This window comes from Anas platyrhynchos, chromosome 7, assembly GCF_047663525.1.
Source record: "Anas platyrhynchos isolate ZD024472 breed Pekin duck chromosome 7, IASCAAS_PekinDuck_T2T, whole genome shotgun sequence".
NCBI lineage: Eukaryota > Metazoa > Chordata > Aves > Anseriformes > Anatidae > Anas > Anas platyrhynchos.
The window spans coordinates 19,615,088-19,639,522 of NC_092593.1; the positions used below are offsets into that span (position 1 = coordinate 19,615,088).

Here is a 24,435-nt window from a genome sequence, read left to right on the forward strand (position 1 = left end):
GCCTAAAACTGAGTGTCTGAAGTACTACAGTGTTGAAGCAATACAACAGTGTCTGGTATCCCACAAAAAAACAGGATTGCTAACTGAATGGAAGTTAGCTTAAGGTTCCTTAAGGAAGTTAGTTTAAGGTTCCTGAAGTAAGAAAGTTATTCTTCTTAAATGTCTGGAAAGATAATTTTCTGTTTTGACTAAAATATCAGCACTTGAATTTGCCGAGGGTGTAGTTGTTTTGCAAATTATGTTAGCATATCAATGGAAATTATTTTGTTAAAATAGCCCCAAAGAAGTCATGTAAAAGAATGGTTACATCTGTAATATGTTTTTTTTTTTTTTTTTTTTTTTTTTTTTTAAATACAGATCTCAACAAAGTTTTATCTCTCTAGCCTGCTTTGACATTCCATTAGGAACATAAGATGTTTTAGTCTGCTGATACCACTTTTCAGTCTTAACAACTAAGGGGATTTGAAGTATATTGAAATGTCTATGGTTGAATCTTTTATTGCAATCTTTTTATTGGTCTAAAGAGTTGACAATTATAAAATCTAAATTCCATTGTCTAAAGGAAAGAGTAGTCTAGCTATTTTTATGTTTTCTGTTTTATTCCTGCTCACAAAACAAACAAACAAACAAAAAAACCACAAACACATAGAGGAGCATTTTTTTTTGAGTGGCAGAGAGAATGTGCATGTTACTTCTAATGGGATCCTTGTTACAGGGTGCAAACAAAAGTTTCTGGTGGAATAAGCATGCAGCTAAGGCAATACCCTGATCTACCAGTTGTTGCAATTACAAAATACAGGCCATAAGGAGTCTTTATGGATTGCTTTGGTCCCTCATTCCCTGACATCCTATCTTCTCTTGGAACTACTGTAATTTTTTAACCCTCTCATTAATAAAGAATTAAAGCCTCCTTTATACACTTCTGCTTTTGTACAAAGAAGCAACAAAATAACAAATGATGAATACACTTTTTTTTTTTTTCCTGAAAAAAATAAAAACATGCAAAATATCACAGAGAAATGCACAAAGTATCTACATACCTCTTTGCTTTCTTCCAGGTCTGATTCACTACTAAATTCCTCTGTATTTAAATTTTCAAAGTCAGATTCACCCACAGCAATGGGCACTGTCACAGTCAGGCTTGGGTTGTTTATGAACGACATGTAATCACTTTCGTCAATTATGTATTTTTCCACACTGCTGCCTGTGCCTATGCCACTAGTTGTTCCATTTGCATCTTTAATATAGTCATGGTCCTTGCTTAGTTCGACAGTTGTATGGTTGGAAACACAACTATTTTTGTTGTTCAAATCTTCAAGTGGTTTGATTTCATCTAAAGCTTTTTGCTTTTTAACAAAAGCTTTTTGGATGAATTCGCGTGCTTTTCTTTTCACATAATCTATGCCCTTCTGCATTCTTGCAACAGCAATTTGGAGATTATTCATTTCATTATCATCATCTGTCACAGCAAGGTTGTCTGCACTAAAAGAGCTCAATAGCAAGGCCAAAAATAGGTTCAGTACCTGCAGAAAAATAAGAAAGGACATTCTAGAGTTTATCCCAACAAAGAACATGTACTTTATTAAAAAGAAATAAAAAGGCTCATATTAGTGACATTGAAGACTGATGTCACAATAATTCCCCATAACCAAATAAAAGCACCTTCAAAACTATTTATATTCTCTGTGGAAAACTAAGTGTTTTGTTTTGTTTGTTTGTTTGTTTTGTTTGGGTTCTGTTCACTATTCAAAAATATTACTACAACCGACTAATATCTGTAAATGTGTCTTTACATCCAGATAGTAAAAAAACATTTTGATGGAAAACCCTTACAACCCAAAAGTGGAGATAACAAACTTGCTATTCAGCATATATATATAGATATATACATATATTTTTTAATTAACTTATTCCATCACACAGCAGAAATTAGATTTAGGTGACTAATCATATGTGATAAATAATAATAATAATAATAAAATACAGCAAATGGTTTATAAAGAGACCATAATCTAAATTTATTTGAAGCAGAAAATATTTACAAAAAAGCCAAAAGACAGATTAAGAGGTGACTAAGTGCTCACTCTAACATTACGTCTTAGACTTTTGATGTTGTAAGTTGCAGAATACTTTGTTCTCAATCCAGAAAAGCTCTTAAAATTAACTTTAAGCATCACTTGAAACCACCTCCTTAAGTGTTTTGTTGAAGCAGAGCCAGAGCACTTAGTTCACTTCAGAATTGAACACGCTGTTGCTGAATAATTTTTTGTTAATGTTTTGATTACGTACCACTAGGTTTCCAATCACCATGACCATCATGAAGACAGTAAGGCACATGGCTTGGCCAGCGACCTCCATGCAGTCCCACATTGTTTCTATCCATTCTCCACACAGTACTCGAAATACAATCAAAAAAGAGTGAAAAAAATCTTGCATGTGCCAGCGTGGAAGTACACAGTCACTTGCGATTTTGCAGACACATTCCTTGTAGTTTTTCCCAAACAGCTGCATCCCAACCACAGCAAAAATGAACACAATGATGGCCAGCACCAGGGTCAAATTCCCCAAAGCCCCTACCGAGTTGCCAATAATTTTTATCAGCATATTTAGTGTTGGCCAAGATTTTGCTAATTTGAAAACTCGTAACTGGAAGGAAAAAAAAGAAAAAGAAAAAGAAAAAAAAAGAATGTTAGGATGAGTAAGAAAGACACAAAGATATTTAAAAGATAATTTACGGAAAGATATTACTGCAAAATATGCCTTGAGTATGACTGTTGATAGGTTATCCTCTTTTCTAAATGTGTGATGATAGAAGGGTCAGTCACAAATTTTGCAAAGTTAGAGCTGGATATCCTCAAAGCATAGTTTTTATCCAAGGCTCAAGAAATTACCAACCAAAGTGAATTTAAAATCTGTTGCTTATCTCCTAAAATCAACTAGGCTGTTTTTCTACAAGTATTTGCAGAGTAGATCTTTTCCCGTGATGTTAATCAGAGCACAACACATCTATCTAGTGAATCTATTTGTTTCTGCATAGCAGGATATTTAAAATATGTATATATAATAAATAAATTGGAATTAGGCTTAGACACCCATTGCTATCTGTCTTGATCTCTATAAATTCCCACTGAGGACAGTAAGATACTACGACTAATACGGATTTGTAATAATGAAAGAAACTTAAGGCTTAGTGTCATGGCAAGCTGTGCACATTTTTAAGGAAAAAAAATAATGAAACCCCATTGAAAAATCAGTGCAATTGATGTATATTTACCAATCTGAATGATCGAAGAACTGAGAGTCCTTCCACATCTGCAAGACCAAGTTCAACCAAGCTAAGGGTTACAATAAAACCATCAAAAATATTCCAGCCTTCCTGGAAATAATAGTAAGGATCCATTGCAATTATCTTGAGAAACATTTCTGCTGTGAAGATTCCAGTGAAAACCTGAATTCAGAATGCAGTTGGTTATTTTTTTTGTGAAATATAATATTACAGGTTTAGCTGATGTTTGAGCTACCTCACTGCAATTAGCCTCATCCAAAACTGATACTTAAAAATGGTTCCCTGTAGTGATTTATTATGACCACCTTACCTTAAAAAAGGCCATACAAACCAAGTAATTTTTTTTCAATTAATTGAATTCTACACTGAAGAAATTACATAAACTTCTGTTTTATAACATTTCGAATCCAATTTCAACTCTGTCAGGATATGGACTTTCTCAAGGATATCATTTGTACTGCACAAACAATATCCCTAATTTGATTTTCACGACATAAACCAGAATGCTTTCCAAGAAATTACATGGCATAACATCATTTTTAGTATACTAATTACATTATACAGCAGCATGAATGAGGCCAAATCTGACTCCTGACAGAGCTCCACTGCTCCTCCAGCCTGCAAGAATCCCATTCAGTTCAATACAGATTATTAATAACAGCTGGGAATCAGCTGAGATACAACAACTTGAAAAAGCTGAGAAACTTCTACATAGGTGTTGCCAGTAAGTTTAGTGAAGCTCGTTGGCTCAATCACTTTAATGTCAGAAATAAAATAACATTTAAGAGTACATTTTAAACATAATATTCCTGGTAATTGTATCTTATTGTGAAATGAAATATTCTGAATGAAGCAGAAATCATATTTAGGTGTTGCTAAAGTAGCAACTCTGAGCAGCTTTGAGAGAGAGCTGTTGAGATTATGAGTATTAGAAAAAAAAATCCTATACAAAAGGAAAGTACTGAAGCCACTTTTAAAGGCTGGCTGAACCCTGGTCTGAAATGCTTCTTTCTCCTCTCCTCTTGTTTTTGATAATCCATTTTCAGGAAGGCTGAATAGAAAGTGGAGCAGTTAAAGAGAATATAATCTAACTGGGATAATCATGAGATGGACCAGATTCTGACTTGCTCTGGTTCTTAATCATCAGGATGGTGAGGTTCTCCCCACATGGAGTACTGCATTCAGCTCTGGGGCTGCCAGTCTAAGAAGAACATGAACCTGTTGGAACAAGTCCATAGGAGGAGCACAAGACTGACCGGAGGTTTGGAGCACCTCTCCTGGGGAGACAGGCTGAGGGGGCTGTGGTTGTTCGACCTCAAGAAAAGAAGGTACTGGAAAGGTTTTTATAGTGGCCTTCAAGTACACCTAAAAGGGTACTACAGGAAAGCTGGGGAGGGACTATTTTTCAGGGCGTGTATTGATAGGAAACTCTCTTTGTAGTCTGATATTCACAAAAATTTTATATATATATATATATATATATATATATATATATATATATATATATATTTGTTTGTTTGGAAAAAGACTATAACTTGCTTCAACACAAGATTTTTCATTTTACTAGCGAACTCATATCCCATATTTTAAATACAGGAAAACCAGCTATATGTTTGTCTGTTAATTCTCCTATCTGAATCCTGTAGTTATTTACATGATCTGAGTTATTTTTTCTTCATTACAAAACAAGGATTATTAAAAATCACGTTGTAAGAAATCCATTCTTAAAATAAGAGAATAAGTAGGACTACAGCTGCAGATGCTTTGCTGTGATCAAACCTCTCAGTTCAAAAGCATCAGAGCTACAGAAAATTAACTCCTGAATTCTTTAATAATTTATCTTTTTGAAGTAGAAGAGAGAAAATATAGTTGACAACATGACAAAAAGATATCTTACTAATTATCTGATTCTAAAAAATGTAAAGACTATGAGAGGAAAAAGTGCTGTGGGATATTTTTCATAGTTTTGCATAAAACATATAAAGAAACCAATCCGCATATCCACATAAAAAGTCATGTAGCCTGGAAAATTCTAGAAATGCCTTTAAATGGCTCTTCTAGTGATTGTAGACCTGTACTCAGGAAACAGAGTAACAAGAGGAAAGCAATTAAAAACACATTCATAATTTACACTTTTGTATTGTATTGATTGAAAATGAAACACTACATTTATTTCCATGGTGTCCTTTTCATGGAAGTAATGCATTTCCTGGTTTAGTAGTTAGATAAATCAACTTCTATTTAATATAGACTTTACTTAATGTAGCATTGGGGCCCCTTTTTAAATATTTAATCTGGTTTTGCGGAACGCTGGAAAATATTGATTTTACAGAATCCTAAATTACATGACCCAGGATTGACAGTGAAATTTACAAAAATGTTGTATTTTATCTGGAGAGCAATAGATGGACATTAAATTCACTTTCTAAAGAGGTTAAAAACAACAACAGCAATAACACAACAAACTTAAACTCCTTTCAGTTATTTCAGACATACTTTCTTTAAAATTATAAACATAAAAAGACAATAGACTTACCAGATTTCCAACTGAAAGTACATTATTGAATTCATCAGTCATCGGATAATGTTCCATGGCCATAAAAAGTGTATTTAAAACAATGCAAATAGTAATCGCCAAGTCAACAAATGGATCCATTACCACTAAGTTGACGATATGCTTTACTTTTAACCAATGTGGACTGCAGTCCCAGATCAAGAAAATATTTGCAAATTTATACCAACATGGTGGGCATTTCTGCCTTGATTCTTCAAGTTCTGTGGGAAATCAAAGTTCACAAAAAAATTCAAAGTTCACAGCAGTAGGTATGTGACTGCTCTAACCTATATCTCAAGCCTACATTACTTGTATCAGTCAAGTTAATTACCACCTGTAATGTTATCAATTAACCCCCTATAAGCACAAATTCTCTATATTTCAATCACTATTCACATCAGTAGCAATTTATGTATTATGTATTCTATTGTTCCTTGATTCAGACTGTTCCTCAAACTTGCTGTTCAATTATGTAAATATTTTACTTTCAAAACTGTGGTAGTAAGGTAAAATTTTTCAACATAATTTTTATTCCTAGTTCAAGACAAAAAACAAAACCGAAAACTTTTTTATCACCTGTAGTAGCACTTCTTTAGAGTAATTGAATAAATACAACTGCTAAAATATGCATATATTTTAGCAATAGTAACATATATATGAATAATGTTCAGTGGTCTTTTTGTGTCCAACAATTCTTTAATTAATATGAGTAAGCATCCTCTTAGTTACGACCATCAGACACAACGCTGTAGTCCTAATGACCACAAGGTATTTGATGGCAAAACAGTGAACTATAAATGCTTATTTGTGTAATAAACTCAATGTATGTAGAGCTTTGATAAATATTTGTTGGTTTGTGGAACAGTATCTATTCATTGAGATATTTTAAATAATTCTTAATGTTTCAACTCATATTTTCAGATGTTTATTGAAAAAAACAGGTATTAAGCTATGAGTAGTACACACCTTCCACTGTGTTTGTAAGAATGCTAGCAATGCTCATTGCTCTTTCTCTTAAAGCTGGATCTTCCAGAAAGTCCATAGAAACATGGAAAGAGCCTGATATTCTTTTCCTTATTTCAGTTTCTGTAGTGGTGCCCTACAAATAAAAAAAAATAAGTCAGACCATGTTTCAGTAATAAAATAAGTACATATTGTATAAAACCCTATCATTAATATGCATGTATGCGTGCTTCGTGCACTTCAATTTTTATAATGTCAGACTTTTCTTACTTTTTAGTATGTTAAAAATAATTAAAAATATATATTAGGCAATAGTTACCTACTGCTCAAGAGTTAGCAAGAGTTTATTCACGTAACTTTTGCATTTCTTTCCTTTGAGCTTTGAAAAATTGTTTAAACAAATGGAAAAGGACTGAATTCAAAAGATTGTATAAAATTTTTGCAAACTGTTTTTTTTCCTTGCTCTTGCTGACAGATTCAGTTTCCTATAACATACTAGTCTTTTACACTAGACAAACTGTAGCAAGAAAAGTATGACTTCCTCATGCTTCCTCATGCTATTATATTTCTAATCAATGTTAGTAGACAATTTTGAACTAAGCAAGACATTTTAGAGACCTCTTCTCTTACCTGCATGTATATACACAGTGACAGCAATATGTGCTGCTCATATGTTCACACAGACACTTTTTTTTTGTACTGTGTGTAGAAATGTGATTTTCCAATGAGCTACTTGTTGTCTAAACTACTGAACTCCACCAGCAAAGGATGGAAATATACAAGAATGAATGATAGTAAAGAATTGACTACTTTCTTATATTTTAGTGGGGCTGATACAGAAGCATGTTATCAAAATTAACTGATAATGCTAATTTTGATAAAGTGGTAGTAGCAGTGTCATATTTATTGTAGACATATGATAGCATTTTTGTGTACAATTTTCAGTTGTATAGTAACTTTGATTTTGTGGACTATAGCCATAGACCTTTATTGCAGCAAAAATAAAGTATAGCACAGTAATGTAGTATAGTGCTTTTGTGAATGTGCAAGTTAATATTTCAGTGTGTGAAAACTGCAAATAGCATTTGTTAGTTATGAGAATATTAGTAAGAAAAAAAAAAAAAAAAGAAAAAAGCTTGAGTTGCAAACCTATCTTATCTGTTTTACTTATTAAAGATTTTACAAGATGCAGGAGCATTCACAGCTTGACCAACCAGGAAGCATTGCCAAGGATTCCATTCTGTAGATAACACTGGCTGGTGCAGTAAGAAAAAGCCATGATGCCTAAGCTATTTAAAACTTTCTTACATTGTCATCAGTAGCTGGTTTATCTATTATCACCTCTGGCAGAAGCTGTCCAACAGGCGATGTAGGAACAGATGGTCCACCAACCAGGGAAACCACCCCATTGCAATCCACTGTGCTGTGCATCTTCCCGTTCACTGGAAACACTGCCAGCATCCTGGATGACCTACTGGCCTGACTAATGTTACTGTTGCGCCGTTCACCGTGTCTGCGCGGCACAAAGAGAGAATCTCTTCTGCTATCGTTGTCTTCAAAAGTGCTGTGCTCATCATCAGCAAAGTCATTTTCTGATCCTATATCCTTTGCTCTACCTCTGAAGCTGAAAAGACTTGTTCTGCTGTTGCGCCTTGGAGAAAACAGGGAGCCGCGAATGCTCAGCAAAGACTGCAGGCAAACAAAATTTATAATTATTAGCTGAAATCTTCAAACTTAGCATTGCTATTAGTATCACATAGGTTTTTTGTTTTGTTTAAAATGTTTTCCATAAGATAAATGCTGCTGTGAAACATCTGTATGTATTTCATCATATAATTTTCATTATATTTTATATACCTCTCTGCTCATGGATTGTTAAGACAAAAACAGTTTTGATCACTCCTTCCTCTTAATGTTATTAATGTCCTTAAAGTTACTGAGTAGTTGCACAATACCCATCAAGCAAAAAGTAAAAATATGAACATGTTTCTTTATATGCAGCAACCTTCACATATTAAACCAAACTCAAGCATCATTAAAGCACGAGGAAAAGGTGAGGCTATCATAATGAAAAAACACTGTTAACGTTTAATAAGCATAGATATAATAGGTATAATCACTCTAAAAAAAAAAAAAAACCCACAGAATCAACTAGTGAATATTTTAATATGATTTTTGAATAATGCTTTTACAAGAGTAGGGATATGAAGATGAAGTTACATTTCATTCTTTTTTTTTTTTTTTTTTTTTTTTTAAGTTGGCCTAGCAGCTACTGCACTTTCAGTCAGACACTGAAAACAATACTAAAATTTAATGAAAATCTCAATGTTTCCCTTCTTTAAGCAGTAGGGTCATATTACTATACCAGGAAAACTAAAGTAGTTGTGTAACAGCCTGTGACACTTTAAAGATATGCTGCTACTAAAAATATCTATATGCAGTACCTGATGTGGAGAAGAGTATTTCTTTTCATATGTCAGTCTATTGCCTTCAATAGATAATCGGAAACCTTTCCTTCTTATGCTGTCTTCCGATTCAGACTTGTGAAATTCATCTTCTTCTTTTTCCTCTCCTCCAGATTGTTCTTTCTGTTTTCTTTTTTTCCTTCTATTTCTTCTCTCTTTCGCACTCTTTGAGCTCAATTTGGATGCCTCTGAGGAACTTTCTGAGAGCCCACCAGCTCCTTCTGCAGCACTGGGCTCCCTGGACTCGGCAGATGCTGTTACTGCTGCTGCTGCCACTGCTGCTGCCTGCCACATTGCAGAATTAATTTGTGTCATTGAGCAAATCAAGACAGTCTTTAAAATTTTACTTATATGGAATTTTTAGTCCAACTCCCTTAAGTCTTTTCATATAATATTCTAAAAATATGGTCATAGCCTTTGGTGCTAGCCTTCCTGCACCTTTTGTGAATAGCTTTAAAATGCAGAAGTCTAATACACTGTATTGATGACGTCAGACTAAATAAAAACATAATGAACAACGTATTCCTAGTTTTGAATATTTCTTCTTGATTATGCCTCAACTGTTTTCAGTAAAAAGCCTTTATTTTGGAAGAGAAAATCTCTGAGCTAACTCTGATGTTGAATGCCCAGCAGGGCAGTTTCTGTCTCCAAATTCAGAAAACAGGGGTTCAATATCTCTAGAAAATTTTCTTTAATATTCTTTTTTATTGTACCATAAGGTATACCTGAGCCGCTTCTTGTTGCTTTTTTAGCTGTTCCAGCATCTGTTGAAATTCTGCCTCTTTCTGTTCTGCTTCTTCCATGGTTGCTTGATTCTGCTCTTCATAGGCCATGGCAACCACAGCCAGAATCAAATTAATCAGATAGAATGAGCCCAGAAAAATCACCAGAACAAAAAATATCATGTATGTTTTCCCAGCAGCACGTAGAGTCTGGAAGTAGGAATACATTTATAAGCAAGAACAAGTTAACAACAGTTCTGTTCTTCACACTGTGAAAATTAAGCTAATATAAGATACTTGGTTTTCTTGCATTACTGCTGCAAACATATTTAGTCTATTATCCATAAAAAAATTCTCACCAGTTGATAAAGATTTTCCCAGAAGTCTTGGGTCATCAGGCGAAACAGTGACAAGAAAGCCCAGCTGAAGGTGTCAAAACTTGTGTAGCCATAATTGGGGTTTCTACCAGCTTTCACACATGTATACCCTTCTGGGCACTGCCTGCAAAGACAAACTGGGTGTTACCTTACATAGGTATTTTGGTATTATCATTTGGAATGTCCAGAAGAAGATTAGGATTAAAAAGTGAATTGTTCTTGTATAGTGGATCAGACTATATATATCATAGAATTTGTAACTTTTAATTGAAAATTATTTTAAAGGATACTAGAAAAATTAAGTGGGAGAAGCACATAAAACCAAACCAAAGCAAAACCCTACTGCGAAAAGTTCAAGCTTCTAAAACATAGTCCAAATAATTGATTCTTAATGTTGTAACTAATGTCACTACTTTCTACTGTTCTTGAACCTGTTAGTACTCCTATGTGCAACTGGAGCTGGAAAATAGCATGTTTTCTAGCTGTGGTATCTGTTACTTTACATACTGGCAGGAGATACACTAATACCAGATTTCTGATTCAGCTATGCAAATACTAACATCATTAACTAATCCAGCGAGGTCAATGAAATCCACTGATTCCATTGCAATTGGAGATCCAAATCCACAGTCTGGTGTAAAAATCAAATATTACTTCTTATGTGAAAGAATGTAATCACTCAAAATATAACGCTCCCGCATCCCACCATGCACATCTGAAGACTGAACACTTAACTTGGACACTGTGAAATAATACTGTGAAATATGGTCTTACCCAGCATCAGAGCTATTTCCACAAAGCAGAGCATCATTTTGCCCTTCCAGAAAATAAAAATGACCTGTTTAGAAAAGAATTTCAAAAAAATTATTATTATTATTATTTTTAACTACAGCTCCCTGAAATAAATAATCCAGATCTAAAGGCATTAAGGTGATTTCAGATGCAATTTTAAACATCTCATATTATTTTTTTCAGCAGGATTGTAACTTCAGAGTAAATGCCACTATGAATTGTAGTAAGTGCCATCTCTCAAAGCCTTCTGTTAAAATGCCAAAATGTACCAAAAATCCTGACAAGTGCTGCTGTGTGAAGGTGATATGCACTGTTCTCCTTTCAGACTGATCACTGAACTAAGTCACACTTTGTGAAATCATACTTTACATTTATTTATTACAATAATTAAATTGTACTTGAAAAAAAAAAGTCACTGATAATTTATTTTAAGGAGGGAAGCTTTCTGATCAACATTGCCAAGGGTTCCAGTTTGTCACTTACAAATGCTTGTGACAGTTATGTGAGTTCTGTAAAAAACCACATGGCTGCCAATGGCTCCAACTGTTACAGGTGCTTACACACTGCAATTAGCTTGCTGACTGGTATGAGGGCTCTGGTACGCATCTAAACTGAGTAATAGCAACAGTCACTGACTTGTGCAAGAAGGGTTTTAGGAGTATATGATGTGATTATTGATCACCTTAGTAAAGAGAAATTGGATATGTTCTACCAAATCACCCAGTAGCTAACCAGCCCATAAACTGTATAGTAATCCTGTATTTTTTTGAGAGACTTTTTGGATGGTTTAGGAAACAACATCAACCTGTCCATTTTTAGAAGAATAAAGAGATGGTAGGAAAAAAAGTTTTATATATTAATATGTATTTTCACTGTATCCTTGAATTTGTCCTTTTCCTCTCAAAGCAGACTTCTACAGTAGCTAAGCTCTTTATTTCAAAATACTCATCACAGAAGGAACTTCCTCCTGTAGCAAAGCTTCCCATTTAGCCACAGGCAGGACACAATTTGTCCAGTCAGAACACATAGCCCAGTGTCCCATTTCTAGCACAGACCAGAAGTGCTGCCTGAAGAAGTCTGCAATCACAGGCCAGAGACATAGTGCTACTCCCCTGAGCACCCTCCCAGCTTCCTTCCAGTGCTTCTGAAACGTGGCTGCTTCGGAGTTAGGGTGTTTCCTTTTTTGCTTTGTAAGGAAATTTTAAACCCCTATTGGATTTCTGCTCCATTGAATTGGCCTGCTAGTCTCCCTTAAACTGATCTCATCTGAAATGCTGTTGGTGTAGCTGAGCTTTGATTTGGATGTGGCTTCACATGCTGTGCTGCTGAAGCACGGTCACTACAGAAGCTAATGAGTGCTGGGTGTGAAGAGGTGTCACAAGTCACTGGCTCAGCATGGTGGTTTGCTGCAGGAGGTACACCATACCCAGGCCAGCTGCATCTCTTATCTTTCTCATCCTGTTAGCAAAATTCACCATTTGGGCAAGTTAGGTTTTTCAGCTGCACGTAGATTTTGTTTGACAGTCTGTGAAGGACTCAGTTTCAGTATCCAATCATGCATACAGGGTACAATCTTCTGTGCTGCGCAAAGTACAAAACCCTGTGTGCTGTTGCTGTCATGCTGGGCTGGTATGCTTTGCAGAACTGCAGTGTGCTGAAACCCAGCTGTAAACAGCAAAGTTAGCTGACTTGATGCTGTCCACAGCTGACCCATATGAAAGAAACCTTATTCTGCATGATGTCAGCTAATCATGATTAAAACATGCTGGAACGTAACAGCTGGTTGGGAATAATGCAAACCTGACTGCATTATATGTGGGGCAATCAGTCACAATCAGCACTGCTGCAGCTGAGCTGAACTGCTGAAATAGGGCTTGTGTTAAAGTTCTGAGGTTTATCCAAGATATGCCATGGAGCATGGTGGTCTTGCCAGCTCCACAGGCAATAGCCACACAGGCTTTCTCTGAATACTCTGGTACAACCATGTTTAGCAGGATGGCAGATACAAATGTTCAAAATAGCACAACAGGAAATTTTTTTAAAACAACTCAATCTGAATGGCATAAGCCCCTAATAGATGCAAAATTCAGAAAGGTATTTTGCCAATGTAATGTGAGAAGTTTATCACTAAATTCAAGACATATGGTTGGCTTCATTTTCTTCGACTGGGAAATATGAAAAAATCCCTTATGGGCAAGTACTTCACTTTAAGGGAATTTACAGTTGGCTGCATAAGCTTAGGGTAATGACTGAGCATAGTTGTTATTACATGAAACAGACACTGAGATGTTTCACACTGAGTGCTTCCTAAGTGAATAGTTATGAGCAAGACCCAGTACATAGGACAAAGATGAAACCTCTGTGAAACCCAGCACAAACAAAAGTAGGAGCCCACCCAGAAAAAGAGAACAGGAAGCTCTGAGAAGATCATTTTTCTTTGTGAAACTGCCTGTAAGCAAGGACAGGCTTATTAACGTCATAGTAAGACTTGTAATTTCATAATAGATGTATATAACTTGTGTATAAATACACAAAAGGTTGAAGCATCCATTCATTAGAGTATATTCTGTAATTAATGCAGCATGATTTTTCAGGTTCTACAGGTCTCCTTGAAATCAACTGAAATCAGAGATTGAGTTATAGATTGTTAAAAACCAGACAAACAAACAAACAAAACCCAAACACAAACAAAACCAAAACACAGAAAATGAAGTTTGACCTTGAAGACCTTGCTTAACCTTTGTTGTACACCATGTTATGAGATCTCTCCAAATTCAAGTGTTTAAGTAAAGTGGATTCCACAAAAAGATTACATCTTGACTTAAGAAATTAAGATAGAAATCAATCACAGTCATTGATCAGGTGTGTGATCATGGTTAGAATTACTTCCATTTGAAATTCTTCTGTCTTTGACTTACAGGTATTGAACCCATTATATCTTTGCCTACTAGATCAAAGGTATGTCTATGATGAAATTTCTGTTCCCCATGAGGTTTTTTCAGCTGTAATCAAATCACCCCTTAAACCTTCTCTTTGATATGTTAAGTAGGTTGAGCTCCTGGTCTATCTTGGCATAAAGCATGTTTTCCAACCCTTTAATCATTCTACTCTTTTCTGCACATTCTCAATTTTTTTAACATGCCATCTAAATTGAACTTTTTATAGTATTCCAGTGGTGCTAAATACAGGGGTAACACTGTCTCCTAGTCAATAATTTATTTATGCAAACAGGATACTATTTAGCTTTTTGGCTGTAGAGTTTTAGTTTTAATTTTTCAGAGTCCTGGCTGCTCCAAAGCATCTTAGGTGCTTTGCTGAAGGCCTTCCAACTGCATTTCTATATCTTGCCTTCGTTGCAGCTCTGCAACACTTCATGCAAGCTGCTTTGACAGTGTTTTGCAGTTTCCTTTGTTCTCCTGTTTTTTTTTTTTTTTTTTTTTTTTTTTGTTTTTTGTTTTTTGTTTTTTGTTTTGTTTTGTTTTGTTTTAATGTGTTTTTATTCTTATGGTTAGTACCTGTTAACACTGTTGCTACAGCATGTACTCATGGGAAGCAATTGCCCCTGTTTGAGAACCACCCCTCTTCTCCCCAGCCTGTTCTTGCTTGTAGCTTTTGGTTTATATTAGGTGACCTAATAACATGCATGTATGAGCATAAAAATGAACCAGCCATGCAGCACCTGCCCTTATCAAAAGCATGTTCCAATTAGTGCTAATAGCTCTGTAAGCAGGAAAATATCTAGGGAGTTAGAGCAGATCCTATATGGTTACTATGGTAAAAGTATTATGTGGCAATCACCTGCTGCACTAGAAAGGACACCCAGGGGAAGAGACTCACCTGGGAACCCCAACACTTCTCTTCATGGCTGTTCACTGTTTTCAGTTTTCCTTTTCCCTCTCCCTTTTCTTTTTCTCTCTCCCATTCAGTTCTTTCACTGTTAAGAGACAATGTATGCCACCAGCTACAGTCTGGTGCATGTGAACCTGTCTCGACATGAATTGTCCAGCACTGACTTAGGACAGGGAACTTAGGTTTGCCACCTCACATTTAACTGTGCTGAAGTACATTTGTTTGTCTATTCTCAGTTTGCCAAATGGCTCTGTATCAGCAGAACTGTTTAGAAAATTGTGTGATGGGAATTTATGAAAATGGAAAAATGCATCAGAATGACTACTGAGGAGGTTTCTCTGAGTCTTCCACTACTGAAGATTTTAACTAATCTAGAGGATTGAAGTCTTCTTGTGCATGATACTGATCTTATAAGGGTGGCAGGTGAGTTTGAGGAAGATGGCAACATTTAAAAGATTCAGGACAGTTGGAGAGATGGTCAGTAAAAGGGTGCTAGTCAGGCTGGAACAATGATCTGTGCAAATACAAAGTGGGAACCTAATGAGGTTAATGCCTGTAAAAGATTCAGGAGACAGGTAGGCCACAGACTAAACATGATTTAATGATGTTGCAATTGTAAATAAAGACAAGCACTAGCCTAGGATATACAAAGCAAAAGTTGTATTCCTATGTGCAATCCTTCTCCTTTTAGCAATCTAATCCACTTAGCAGGCCTCATGTGGAGGTGAAAAGCCTGGATGTGGGTACTGCACTTCAATAAAGAATGTTTACGAACAAGAAAGGATGCAGAAGAGAGATCTAGGTCTAGGAAATAAATCCTAGGAGAAAAGAGTGATAGAAAAAAGACTGAAAGAGGAGAGAACAGGGAATGGGAACATGCAAATAGTCTCTAAATACCTTTGAGACATCGATTAATGATGGAGAATAATTTGTTTTTCAGGCCTGTGGTGAAGTTCATAAGAACAATTAGCTTAGATTGTAGCAGAAAGATTTATGTTAGACCTTAAACAAACTTTTTTAATAATGAAGATAGAGAAGCACAAGAATGGATATATGGTGGTAATACTGAAGACTCCTTTTATGGATTCCTCACTGGATGTCAGTACTCTCTGAAATCTGTCAGAAATGACACATGCTGAACTTGTTTTGGGGTATATAAAATGCTTAAGACTCTTCTTTTAGGAACTCATTGGGACCTCTGTCTCTCCCAGGGAAAGTGTAGATTTAGCAGAGAGATCTGAGAAAAAGCTGTATCAACGAGAGAGACCGTGCTCTTCCTTTCCAATTCCCTGCCAGCCACTGGAGTAGGTTGATGAGAAAGAGAAAATACTTCTAACTAAATCCTTTCTAACTAAAGGTATCATCCTTCCTTCTCCTTCTAAGAACTGAGTCAGCCACAGAACATTTGAATAAGAATTATGCTGATGATACTTACTTTCATCCTCAATGTACCCCTTCCAGTCAAATGGAGCCACTGTTGAATTAACCAATGTCCCATTTTCACCAATGGTGCTGTTGAGCTGGGAAGTAATATTTGTTTCCAGAGTAAAATTTTCTGGAGGCCACTGCAGGCATTTATTCCTCAAGTTGCCCATGAACAGCTGCAGCCCTATTAGTGCAAATACACTCAGACAAAACACAGTCAGGATCATAACATCCGAGAGCTTCTTCACAGACTGAATTAGGGCTCCCACGATAGTCTTCAAACCTGTAAATGTAAAGGAATTTTTATTCTGATATTCACAACATTTTTAAAGCATAAAAATGACATCTCCTAGTAAAGTTATAGATTTCATGCAGAAGCCCAAGTAAATGACTGTAATGTCTGTGAAATAACACTTTTGTGAAGAGCTTTTTCACTTGTGAAGATGAATAAATAGCTGAAGTTCATGTTCATTTGAAACTGTGAATGGAATGAGTTGCATATATTTCAAAATACTTGTTTTAATACTAAAACAAGTGACTTTGTTATTCATGCTGTATGTGAATCTCACATAGAAGTCTTCTTTTTTTCTTCTTTTTTTTTTTTTTTTGTCAATACCTCTTGCCCCCAAACCTTTGCTATTAACAGTTTTATAACATACTAGATTTAGAATACAGTACTAAAGATCCTGTTTATCAAGAAATTCTATCAAAAATTTAATGCTATAAAACTGGAGATGGTTTGGAAATTGCAGAATTTTAAGATAATAAATCCCCCATGCAATGCCCATGCTATTCTTTATTATCTTATTCCTTTCTCTTCATTACTAAATCAACATTTAAAACAGTTCTATTTTATACACACAAAGATTCAAAACAAGTACCACATAACATCATGTAGGTAAAATACACATGGGTAAGAAAACTTCAGGGTAACTGATATTCATTGAATGTGGAGAAGAAAGCTTGACATCGTAAGATGCAAACCACACACGCTGTGTACTGCAATGTCTCATGCAAGAATCCGTTAAACTCAAAGGCTGATTTCAAAAGGAAAGAGCTCATGTTAAAAAGCAATGAATCAGAGATCTCAGTGAATTCCAATATCTTCTGATTCCTGCTTTTTTTTTTTTTTTTTTTTTTTTTTTTTTTTTTTTTGTGGAAAGAAATAAGGATTATGTTTAAAAAACATGAATTCAGTGAATTAAATTCAGCCTCAGTGTTTAACCTAGCTCTCACCTGGAATGACTGATATTGTTTTCAAAGCTCGGAGAACTCTGAATGTTCTCAACGCTGAGACATTGCCCAGGTCCACAAACTCTGTCACATATCTGTAATAGGGGAGTTCACACACAAACACAATGACAGGATAAAAAGGAACAGTTGGGAGGTACAAGGGGCCTAACACCTTACACCAGTTACTTCTTACCTGGGATTACAGAAATAGTTTTCAAAGCTCTCAATACTCTGAAAGTTCGAAGAGCTGAAACATTGCCTAGGTTTACAAATTCTGTTACATACCTGTAGGATTAAATCACAGTTATTCAGAATTTAGGCAAAGTTTATGCTACTTACTTGGGTCTTTCATCAAGACCGTTTTGGCGTTTTTAGCAAAAAAATAAATAGCAACAGTCAGAGGTTTACCTTTCACTGCAGTTTGCCTTTCATTAATATGCTTTCAGAGCCTTCAGTTAAGTTAAATGTCTCTGAAGTGAATCACAGTGATTTAACTTTGAAAGCCTAAATTTTATCTAAACTAGATTGGTAAATTTGTAGAATGAAGACAAAGGGATGATCCTTTTCTGCTCAGAGGAAAAAATGCAGGACATGAAATTAGCCTCTCTAATACTAACTGGACTAATGGCTTCTGCAGTATTTATGTTTACATCAAAATATGCATATCAGAATGTGAAAATTGTTTTAGATAAAGCAAATCTGTACAAGAATTTCCATTTGACAAAATTGATATGTATTGATACTAATTTCATGCCCTTTTTGGCCTTCACTTTCAGAAAAAAAGCAAAAAACAAACACTTACGCAAAGGTAATGACAGTGAAATCAAGCCAGTTCCATGGATCTCGAAGAAAAGTAAAATCTTCTAAGCAAAAGCCCCTTGCAATGATTTTTATGAGTGACTCAAACGTGTATATTCCAGTGAACGTGTACCTGGAAAATATTAGAAAATTTAATTTAAGTAACAACATTTTATATTTGCATTCTGCTAGAAATATTAAAATCAAATGTTTTTTTTTTTTTTTTAATTTCAAAACTGGAAAAGAAAGCAGTAAATAAGCAGTTTCTTCAAAAATACATTATATTCATTGTACATATTTCTGTATTTATATGGATTATTTGTGACATGTTGACATGTTCAGGACAGTGGTCCTGATCTTGTGCATAAATCAAAAGAAATAAAACTACCAAATAAATGACATATATTAAAAATTTATCTGTGACACGGTTTAAAATTATACAATGCTAGATATGTTACTGTAACCCAAGAATGTTTTGAACATAAGATACTGGATACTGTCAGAATCACTAACGTCTAAACCATCTAGTAGTAAGTCTAGAAAAGGAAGAATACAATCATGCACTAAAGTCTTACTTTAGGAATACTTTTGCTTAAATGCTGTCCTTAACTGACATCTACAAATAGACAGACATGGTTCTGCTATTAATGCAGTGGTGTAAAAATGTGGGGTAGATGCTAAAGCATGAAGAGAACATGATAAAGAGATGAAGAGAAGATGCTAAAACATGAGAGAACTAGTGGAATCCAAGTACAACAGTATCTGTAAATAACTATCATTTTTCTTCTTCTTTTTTTTTTTTTTTCTACCCAAATGTTCTCCAGATGGAGTTTTGAATAATTATTCAACATTACTACATAGCTGAGAAATGAAACAGTATCTCATGATATTTCCAGCCAGCACACATGGCTGCAGTTATTGGTATATTGTGTCCCTGAGGAACAGAGATATGGCTATCTTTAAATAATATATGCAACTTACTCTACATTCTTTGTCCAGTCCGGAGGGTTACTCATGGTCATAAATACGCAGTTGGTCAAAATAGTGCACATGATAAGCATGCTGAATAATGTAGATAATAGTTAAGGAAAACACAATAGTAATACGTGCAATATCATATCAGCCATCATCCATTTTAAGTACAGCAAAATATTGCCATTTATGCTAGCCTGAGTAGGTCAAAAACTGACTCAAAATAGCCACATGAGGGCAGCAAAAACTAAGTAATACAACCCATTTTTGCCAAACGATTAATTTTTCCTCTAGGCATCTCTCTAAATGATGTGTTCTTTGAAAACAGTTGCAACAGAAGATAGTTTAAACTAAAGAAAGCAGTTTACAGATACATAAGTTGTATATAAGAGCCCAGAATTTAAAAATATCTTTTACAAAATTAAGTGGATAGTATTTTGTGGTTTGAGGTATATTTTCATACTTTTTCATACTTTGGACAAAACCCAAAAAACAACAACAACAAAAACTAAAAACAAACCACACAAGCTTCACTATAGGTGAAAGAGGAATAGGAGAAGTAAGAGCTCAGCCTAAATTTTACAGAAAAGTGGTGCTACCATTAAGATCATTGCTTAAAGCTGCTGAACCATTCCAAATAGAACATATCTTTTTGACTCAACATTGAAATCACAGGGAAGGATTCACCATCCTGATTCACATAGATATGCTGGTGACCTTTGTCTAAATTGCTGAACAAGCAGTGAACACTGTGATATCTTTATTTAAGTGACTTAATTCATGTTGAAGATCATGTTGCCATACAAGCTCTGAATAGTAAAAATCACTGTTCTGTGGCTTAGAATAATTAATTACAATGCCCTGAAGTGCCTGTCCACACAGTCCACAGACAGCATTCGAGATTCTGAATTAAGATAGTTGGGAAATTCCATTATAGAAAGAGAGTTCATTTTGGTTGTGGAAAAACTTGGAGATGCCTGTCTGTAGCTTCAGTTGTCTCATAAAACAAAATACATAAAATGCAATTTGATATATTACACTCCGGTAAATAAAAAACAATATTCTCACTTTTGGGATGTTCTTAAGAATAATGTATCAGTAATTACTATGTGAAAAAAATAACAGAAACCTCAGCACGAATTGGTGGAATAAATACTATCCATTCAGATTATATTTTTGGTGATAAACACATATGTTTGATGCTGAACTAAAAAGAAGGATATCATGTTTCTTACAGGGCTAGACAAAAAGCTCTACCACCATATATATCACATACCACAAAAACTAATTTAAAATAATGTTAAGTCACTAATGGCTGGCATTCAGAAGTCAGGAATCAGACTAAAGAGGGCCTATACAACTCATTTAGTGGACAGGGTGGACAATGCTCTCTGAACAAACCAGAAACATGCAACAAATTAGATTTGTCTGTAGGATCTCTTCCTTCTTCATCCTATATCCTCCAGGTATGTAGCAAATGAAGTACCTTCAAAAATTATTCACCGAATCCTTATGAATTCCAAGAACAAGGTTGGGAGATAATCTTAGCAGTTAAAGCATTTGAATGTCCTCTTAGGAGAGCCACAATTCTAGCCCTGTGTAGTGTATTGTATGTTTACAGCTATCTATCATTCATAACGAAGGCCACAGGCAGGTTTTTGCATGTCGCTCACTCTCTGTACATAACTCACCATGTGTGTTTGCTGCACGGTCAAAGTGCTATTCTCTCTCAAAACAAACATCCTTTGAAATCCTAACTCTCACCAGGCTTTCCCACATTTGAATCTCCAATGTAACTGGTACATTCAATGTCTGTGCCACTTTTCCCTTTTCTCCTGCATTTGGAATATTTGACTTATTACCTCAACCTTCCATTATTTTAATATTTTATGTTGTACATGTAAAAATTATGTAAGAATTTAACTATACACATCTGTAAACAATTCTGATTATAGTGGCTTCTTCATGTATTTTTCACACTCGTCTTATACAAGCAAGGATTAGTGTTAAAGCCACTGCACAGCCTTGCGCTAATCAGTTACTGCAGCAGCCGAAGTCTCCTATCAGCTGTGTGGACTTTTTGGGAGATGGAGATTGGAAAAAAAAGATATTGCCCATTGGTTTCACAGACAGCTGCAGTCAGGAAATGCTGAGTAACACAGTAATTTCATGTTGCAGAGGCTATCATAGGAGTACTTAGCAAGGTACCACTTTTTCACTTGAACATCTCCTTGTTCCTTTCTAACACTCCTTGCACTCTGCAGTTCCAGCCACTGCTGCCTGCCTTCTTTGTCTGCAACGTCACACCCCCCCCCCCCACCCCCCACCCCCCCACCCCATTCTAACCTTTTCATCCTTTCCTATTCATTCCAAAAGTCTGGCCATCCTCCATCACTCTTGCATTGCCCTCTCAGTTGCACACTCTACCTTGACTTGAGTCAAGCAGGCAAGAGGAGAGGAATAAAAAAGGTGACATACCAGGAGGTGAGTCAGCAGAGAAATTCATGCTGTTATCACTTCCTGTGTTACAATGAATATCAACAGTGAAGAAGAACAATTGCAGAAGTCTCTGAACACCAGGGAGAGACACACTGTGCTTCTGTGCTGGGACAGCAACATCTGACCACGTGTGTGGGCACATGTGATCAGAGCACCATACACAGAGGTTCAGAGAATTTGGAGGACATGCAGATGGAGGTTCTCCAAGATGTGCCCATTTCACTATGCTCAAAACATCTTTCATGTTGAAAGCAAAAGGCACAGATCTTTTACAGAGGCCACAATGCTTGGCCTCTTCCTCAAAACATCAGGGCAGGGGGATTATTATTGATAAACGTCACAAGATTATTAAAAATAGTAAGCCACACTACCCTCTAATCTTTTTCTTATAAACTAACCTTGACAAAATATGAACATCTGAAATTCAAACTTTATCATAGAACATATTAAGTGGTTAAACACATTAATAGTTGCAGTGTTTGCACTACACTGAACTAATAAATAAATAAATAAATAAATAAATAAATAAATAAATAAAAAGGAAAAAAACCATGCATCCATCCTTCTATTTAAGAGAAAACAAAAAAAATCTATTTCTATAATTAAGATAAAAATAGCTTCAATTTGATAGTGTTTGGCTGCATTTTCTCACCATCACCGCCACCATGTCCTCAGGTCTGTCAGGTCCCTTACTGTCACCACCTGCTCCCTCACTCCTCTCCAGGCACTTTCCTCTCCTCCTCTCACTGCTTTAACTTCCAGAGAGCTCAGAGGTAAAGGTCTCATGAGCAGTCAGCCTTGTTTCTTACTCTTTCCCAAATACCTACAAGATTCCACCAGCAGTCTCTAGAACAAGACTTCTGCCTTTGACTAAGTGCTCGCTGTTAAAAGTTTTACTATCATATTCAAGTTTTCATTTGGTGGCTACTTTTCCCAGTCCTAGAGTTTTGCAAGAAAGTTTCAGCAAAACATCACTCTCTAGAAACATGCATCAACCGTTATAAACATCAGGCACCAATCTCACATGCCAGACTAAAACCTAATCTCGTGCACTGTCCCATCAGTTACGGTCCCCCAATCTGTCCACCAGCTGCACATACAAATGCACTGCAAACTGCTTGCTGGATAGCTACCTATGCTTTCTGGCAGTGTATGAAATTTGGCAGAAGCATATCGTGCAACTGAGCAAGTTTGTAAGTGTGAGAAGCCTGGTGAGAACCAGGCTTCTAGGCATGCTACTGCAACAGAGATTAAAGCTGTTTATCCGGATGGCCTTAGAAAGACCCTTAAAAGGTAGGAAAAACTTAGACCTGAGATAGCTGTTCCTGAGTAGCTATTTTCCTGCAAAACTCAGAGCTTTTCTGGAATTTGTGAGCACAAATAGTTTTTTAATACACATATATATATACATATATTATGGATAAGCTTCATAGCACAAAAAAGAGTCAGAAGCATTTAATATTAAAGTTAATCTGAAGAAAGTTTTCTGAAAAATTCCTGTAAATTCAAATTGTCTATGACAAGAATGTTTAAAAAAAATGAAAAAGATTTGAAAATTAAAAGATCAGTGATATCTCAAATCCACCTGTAAATTTCAACAGCAGAAGTATTGAAATTCTACAGGATAGATAAAATATATCTATATGATATACAGAAACTTCCTAGTATTTATAGAAACTTAACATAAGACTTATACTGTAAAATAAAATTAAAATTAAAAGCTTATGGAAAACTTTTATTTACAATGAAATAGAAAGAGATATGTTTTTTCTTACTTTTTGTGTAACATTTTGAACCACTATTGAAAAGGATATGAATGTACCAAAATTTTAATAGCTATTTTTCTAAGAGGATTGAAGGGAGTTAAAATGTACAGGGCAGAGGTGGCACTGAATCGGAAGATTGCCTTCCCTTTATTCAATACTATAAAGGTCTGAAAAAGAGGAAGAAAAGACATTTTATAAGACATTTTATATTCAATATAAATGCTCATTTAAAAACCTTTCCTAGTGACAATCACCAAAATTATAATTTTTTGAATAGCCAGTACACCAAAAATGAGTCATTTTCAAAAGAAGGCTTATTTCCTGTACTTACCTGATGTACAAAAATATAATTTTAAATACAAAACATTTAATTCACTAACATTTCTATAATACTGCTTTGTTTAACATCCTTAGTATATGATATATTTACATGATCTGTTTCTTGTAAAAAAGATGCAGAAACAATTAACTAAAATTATAATTGTAGTTTTGGGTTTTGGTTTCCCATCAAAACCTCTCTCTTCCTGTTCAAAATACCATAAACAGGGAAACTTTACCTGTGGATGTTAATGAGGTGTTAATAAGAGAAATCCTTATACAAACTGGTTTAGTAGACTGCCCATTCCTTCTCTCTCTCTCTCTCTCTCTTTTTTTTTTTTTTTTTAAATTCTAGTCTGTTTCTTGGTCTTTGTGCTAAAGAGAGAGGGAAATAGCAATAAGACATCTAGCCATGA

General features: G+C 35.3%; 1 protein-coding gene across 7 annotated transcripts in view; it reads right to left on the bottom strand.

Moving 5' to 3' along the window:
- LOC101798680 (sodium channel protein type 1 subunit alpha) overlaps positions 1-24,435 on the bottom strand; it is a 100,976-nt gene that overhangs the window by 39,263 nt on the left and 37,278 nt on the right. For 2 of the 7 annotated variants that reach the window (XM_072040906.1, XM_038182201.2), the window contains exons 1-14: positions 19,446-19,554; positions 18,469-18,597; positions 17,670-17,761; positions 16,444-16,716; positions 11,142-11,205; positions 10,350-10,491; positions 9,994-10,200; positions 9,248-9,553; positions 8,145-8,492; positions 6,807-6,939; positions 5,823-6,061; positions 3,275-3,448; positions 2,290-2,646; positions 1,041-1,523 (exon numbers count right to left, since the gene is read on the bottom strand). In XM_072040906.1, the coding sequence (XP_071897007.1) occupies positions 1,041-1,523; positions 2,290-2,646; positions 3,275-3,448; positions 5,823-6,061; positions 6,807-6,939; positions 8,145-8,492; positions 9,248-9,553; positions 9,994-10,200; positions 10,350-10,491; positions 11,142-11,205; positions 16,444-16,716; positions 17,670-17,761; positions 18,469-18,597; positions 19,446-19,525 (3,027 nt within the window). In that variant the 5' untranslated portion in view covers positions 19,526-19,554. Of the gene's footprint in view, positions 1-1,040; positions 1,524-2,289; positions 2,647-3,274; positions 3,449-5,822; positions 6,062-6,806; positions 6,940-8,111; positions 8,493-9,247; positions 9,554-9,993; positions 10,201-10,349; positions 10,492-11,141; positions 11,206-16,443; positions 16,717-17,669; positions 17,762-17,859; positions 17,952-18,468; positions 18,598-19,445; positions 19,555-23,749; positions 23,869-24,435 lie in introns of those variants that run through there. The other 5 variants (XM_072040905.1, XM_027461351.3, XM_072040907.1 and 2 more) reach the window with 4 other exon arrangements.